General features: G+C 34.1%; 1 protein-coding gene across 1 annotated transcript; it reads left to right on the top strand.

Moving 5' to 3' along the window:
- Window positions 1–833: 833 nt before the first annotated feature.
- LOC125822663 (uncharacterized) lies at window positions 834–4,188 on the top strand. The gene is made up of 3 exons (XM_049502096.1): window positions 834–1,041; window positions 3,230–3,429; window positions 3,562–4,188. The coding sequence occupies exons 1-3, from the start codon at window positions 952–954 to the stop codon at window positions 3,818–3,820; spliced, it is 549 nt and encodes a 182-aa protein (XP_049358053.1). The 5' UTR covers window positions 834–951; the 3' UTR covers window positions 3,821–4,188.
- Window positions 4,189–5,000: the final 812 nt, after the last annotated feature.

Raw genomic sequence — 5,000 nt, 5'->3', positions numbered from 1 at the left:
TGATTCCGACTCCTTGGTGGAACACAATAATGACAATATAAAGGATAGTAGTATTACTGGAGTAATATTGTTTTAAGTCATCTCTGTTTTGGATGAAAAAAATCTAAAAGATTCTAAACAATATCACACGAGATATCAATAACTTGTTTTGCCTTGAAACTCTGCGTGTGAGTAAATTCAATTGTGCAAAATTTTTATTATTCGTCTATAATTTTTTGATGTTTTTCTTAACGTGATTTGCTCCTTGTGGGACACACGTGACCACTTTTATTTAAAGAGGAAAACAGTAGCTTACTAGCTTTCTACCATTAAATTTTTTTAATAATTTGATAAAGTTAGTAACTAATTTGATATCATAAGTTAAAGGGATAATGTGTACTGGTAAGGGTCGTTTGGTTCAAGTACATTCAAAAATTAAAATGCATAGATTATTTATGCAGTGATACTGGCTTAATATCTAATCTCAGAATGCTTGTATAATTTATATATTATATTTTTTATACACAGCCAATTAAATATTACATTGTCTTTTACAAATTTTTATACTGAGATTAGTTGCACTAATAACACAACTAAGCCACCTCTTAAAATAGGTAAGTTGGGTTTAAACTTAAACCTATTTTTATATTTTCCAACATTGTGAAGACTGAGGAATATTGTATCAACAAAGCTAACTTTTTTTTTTTTTGTATAAATAAGTTGAAAAAAACTAAAGTAACGTAATTTGTACATCTTCTCAGAAGGTTCCTTCCATAGCCTTGTACCTTTTGCTTCCTCCCCAAGTACCCCTTTAAATTCAAATACTTTTTTTTTTTCTGGGATATGCTTTAGTCTAAATTTAGTTTCTAGCTTACGTATACGCATGACTTTTTAATTTTATTTTGCATAAATATATTTGTTTGGGTTTGATTTTGGTTGCAGAGAGCGAAAATATAAAGTTTGTATAGCAAGATGGCTTCAACACTGTTACTGGTTTTGGTTTTTGTGCTTGATTTGATAGCTTTTGGACTTGCTGTTGCTGCTGAGCAGAGGAGGGCTACTGTGAGTTGTTTTCCGATAATTCTTCTTCTTTTTTGCTCTTTCCTGTATGTTTTTTTGTTATATTCTTCGTTCAGCTTTCAGTATCATATTATATACTACTGTATTGGGGTTTTTTTGGTGTGGGTTTGTATGTTGAGGAATTGAAGAAATTATGTAGCTATTTTAGAGGGTAAATAAATTCTCAGCCCATAAAATTCTTCGTGCACTATGAACAGTAGTTATGGACTAACACTAGCAAGGTTGAAGATAGTTGGATTATGTTCTAGTATATAGTTTATAGCTTGTTGAGGTGATATTCAGGGAAGGACCCAGAAGTTGATTTAACAAAAAAATTTAAAAAAAGGATGGGGTGTGGGTATTTTGAATTTTGAACAAGTAGGGTCATGCCCCTCCACTGGCCTACTGCATGTGTCTGCTTCTTGTTGTTGTCTATCAGAATATAGTCTTATTTCTTTCTTGGGTTTAGCAATATGGGACCGGCTTGATAGGTTTGAATTGAGTGGCTTCTCATTTCTTGTATGGTGACTCAACTAGTAATAGTTAAGTATTATCTCAGAAAATCATTTGGACAACGAAAATGATTTTTTAACCATATGAGAAATCTAATCCTCATTTTATGTAAGTAATGTCTTTAAATCTAATTAGATTTTCTTTGCAAATAAAGGTTTTATAAATTTTACACTTATCCCTATTCGAACTTAATGTAAGTGTAACGACATCAACAACTTAACTTTAATCTGACCAGTGTTGGTAAATTGGATCCTTGCTTCCATAATGTTTTATGTTTGCTAATCTGATCATAGATCTACCTCGTTCACTTTTATTACCATCTATTGCCATAGTGTCACATCTACAGATTAGTTTGCATATGCTGAGGCTTGTCGTGATATCAGGTCATTATTGTTAACTGAATGAAGGACTTGGTGACTTAGATGCTTTTGGTTATGTCAATCAAATATTTAAGTTAGAAGCATTATTTGCACATTCTCATTTATATAAGCACGTGAACAGATTTGCAAGTCTGATCAGAGATAATTCCCTATCCAACTTCTCGGATGTGGATAAACTTGGAAGGAGTGCTAGTTATATCCTTAATTCAGTTGATCTAAAAAGGTTGTTTCGATGATTCTTTGAGATTCCACAAGTAACTTGATGGTCTTTTAAGATTTGGATAATCAAATTAGAAAAGTAACCTGTTCAGTCGCATCGCCATATAAACAAGTGAGTGGATTAAAAAGCGTGGCCAGAGATCTTAAGTACATATGGACCTTGCCTTTCAAGATACTATGCATCAACTTCATCGAAATCTGTTCAATTTGTACCTTCATGGTATTATTACATCTTGCTTGGTGTTCTCTCTTCTTCCCTTGAATCTCTGTGTGTGTGGTTGGAAGGTGAGGTGATTATAATCTTTTGTTAAGTCTGTACTAAATCAACCCCAATATGTAAGTCTACTCTCTAAGAGAGTTAACCAATGTTGATGTCCTTGTTCAAATGCAAGTGGAGTGGAAGTTGTCTGAGCATGCGAGTCTTTACGTGATCTGATGTGATCAGAGTTCTCATTGACTTTTTGAGGTTAGAACAGACAGGAACCGATCATGACAGACTAGTTCTGCAAGAACGACGAAGTTACCAAGTAACACGTACATATTCAAAATGGACATGGTTCATAGGTTTCATGCAGGGACGGTTATAGTCGTTGTAGGAGCCAACTTAGATGGTGGCCTAAGAGGAAATATGAGATTTCAGAGCAGTTAGAAGAAGTAAATGATAGAAATCAATATCTGCGCTAATTGCTTAGAGGTTTAGTTTAATATTATAAAAGCATTTCTGACTTAGCTATTTTGGCTATAAGGTTGATGTTTCTATACTTGACAATTATCAAGATCGTAGAGGCTCTGATACCATGTGAGAAATATAGGAAAAGAATATTATTGAATTTTTGTTGTGTCTACATTATTACATTGAGACCTTATTTATACACTAGAATACAATCCTTTACCAAGTAGGATACAATTTACTATTTCCATTCCTTTTCTAAATAGGATTGTATAAACCTATTCCTATTCTAATAGGATTGTGTAAACCTATTCCTATTCTAATAGGATTGTATAAACCTATTCATGTTCTAACAAGTACTAATAATATACATTTTCAGTAAGTTTAATTATTGGGTTCTTTATTTCAGGCAACGATCAACAGAGATGCAGAGTATAATTACTGTGTGTATGAGTCAGATGTTGCAACTGGCTTGGGTGTGGGTTCATTCTTCTTTCTTTTAGCTAGTCAGCTCCTCATAATGTTTGCAAGTCGATGTTTATGCTGTGGGAGGGCACTGCGACCAGGAAAGCCCCGATCATGGGCTATTGTCTTATTCATCACCTGCTGGTACGTTTCTACACATGGTTCATGAACTACATTTTAGTGTTTGCTAGCCAGAGTAGAGACATAATGATTTCACTGATGTATGTAAGAATCTAGTCAAATATGTGAGAAACAATTATGTCTTGAATTTCTCAGGGTCACCTTCTTTATTGCTGAAGTGTGCTTACTGGCGGCTTCCGTTAGGAATGCCTACCACACAAAGTATAGGACTTACTTGGCACAACATCCTCCGTCCTGCGAGGTTTTGAGGAAGGGAGTCTTTGGTGCTGGCGCTGCTTTTATTGTTTTCACTGGCATTGTCTCTGAACTTTTCTACGTCAGCTATTCCAAGGCCGATGAAGGATCCATTCCTCCAAGAATGGATGGTGGCATAAGGATGAATGCGTTCAGGTGAACCCATTGAGGAGAAGGAGGTTTTGGTTGTATACTCACTAAGCTTTTGCACTTACTTAGAATGTGATATTGGTAACGTGGTATACTTAACCCTGTCGGGTTGGTGATTTGACTTCAACGAAATTAGAGATTCTGATCATTTGTTGCGACTTTTGTGCATCCTTCATCATTGTTCAAAATTGCTTAGTAGGGATATAGACACAGATAGGTATGACTGCTACTTGTGAGTTCTGTTGTACAATGTTTTGAAGAGAGTTTTTCTGGGGTCTGATGAGGCAAAAAATAGGTTGTCCACCTTATGATACCTTGAGATGATTCTAATGTTCCTGTTGCCATTTCACATTCTGTTCTAGTAGCATATTCATATTTCTTGACAACTGAGACATCTCCGAGAGCTGTTGGATCACAGTTTGAAACTCGGTGAAAAATGGGCCTGCCCGCGCTACTACTATCCTTCTCCACTTAGTTACCAGGCTTGTCTTTTGGAAGTGTTTGAATTCATGACGTACACCTAACTCACACTTGTATATAACAATAGAAGGGCAAGGAGTTTCTTTGGACATATCTACCCATCAAATACCCAAGTCCTTGTCCATATTCTTGACTTTTTTTATATTGGAGGTCATCATCATCTTGAAGGGTCTACTTATTATTTATTTTCCATTCTAAACATAATTTGCATATTTCTAAATTGTTAATTTAAATGGGGTTGAATACCTGTTATGTGATTGTGATTGTGGTAAGAGTTATAAAATATGTTATTATGTCATGTATAGTTAATTAAGACATATTTTCACCTCACTTGATCATTGTAAAGTTATGTAGTTAGTGATAAAATCCGATGTAGATAAATAACATTTTTTGGTGAGAACTCTTCATAACTTTTCCTATGACCAAATATACATGGTGGACAGAGGACTAATCATAATGCACAAACTGTTACATTTCGTTCGGTAGATGATTAGAATTATTAGATATTAATTTTGCGGATATTAGCTATTTCATCTTTTATTATGTATAAGATAATACATAAATTTCCCTATAACTTATTATACACATATATTAGTAATGCATTCTAAATTTCAAATGAAATTTCGTATTAAATTTTATACATGAGTAATTTTCTGACTAACTACTAATTAACTTATACCAAAATTAAGATACTTCTTTATGAGCTACCA

This window comes from Solanum verrucosum, unplaced genomic scaffold (genome assembly GCF_900185275.1).
Source record: "Solanum verrucosum unplaced genomic scaffold, falcon-dt-bn FXZP01000103.1, whole genome shotgun sequence".
Lineage (NCBI taxonomy): Eukaryota > Viridiplantae > Streptophyta > Magnoliopsida > Solanales > Solanaceae > Solanum > Solanum verrucosum.
Note: the sequence above shows the minus strand (reverse complement) of the source record. Positions and strands in the feature narration are given on the sequence as shown.

Bases quoted from the DNA above. Each gene is read 5' to 3' on its own strand.
- LOC125822663 (XM_049502096.1), top strand. From the start codon at position 952: ATGGCTTCAACACTGTTACTGGTTTTGGTTTTTGTGCTTGATTTGATA. The intron at 1,042-3,229 runs GTGAGTTGTTTT...TCTTTATTTCAG, and splicing joins CTGAGCAGAGGAGGGCTACT to GCAACGATCAACAGAGATGC. The intron at 3,430-3,561 runs GTACGTTTCTAC...TGAATTTCTCAG, and splicing joins GTCTTATTCATCACCTGCTG to GGTCACCTTCTTTATTGCTG.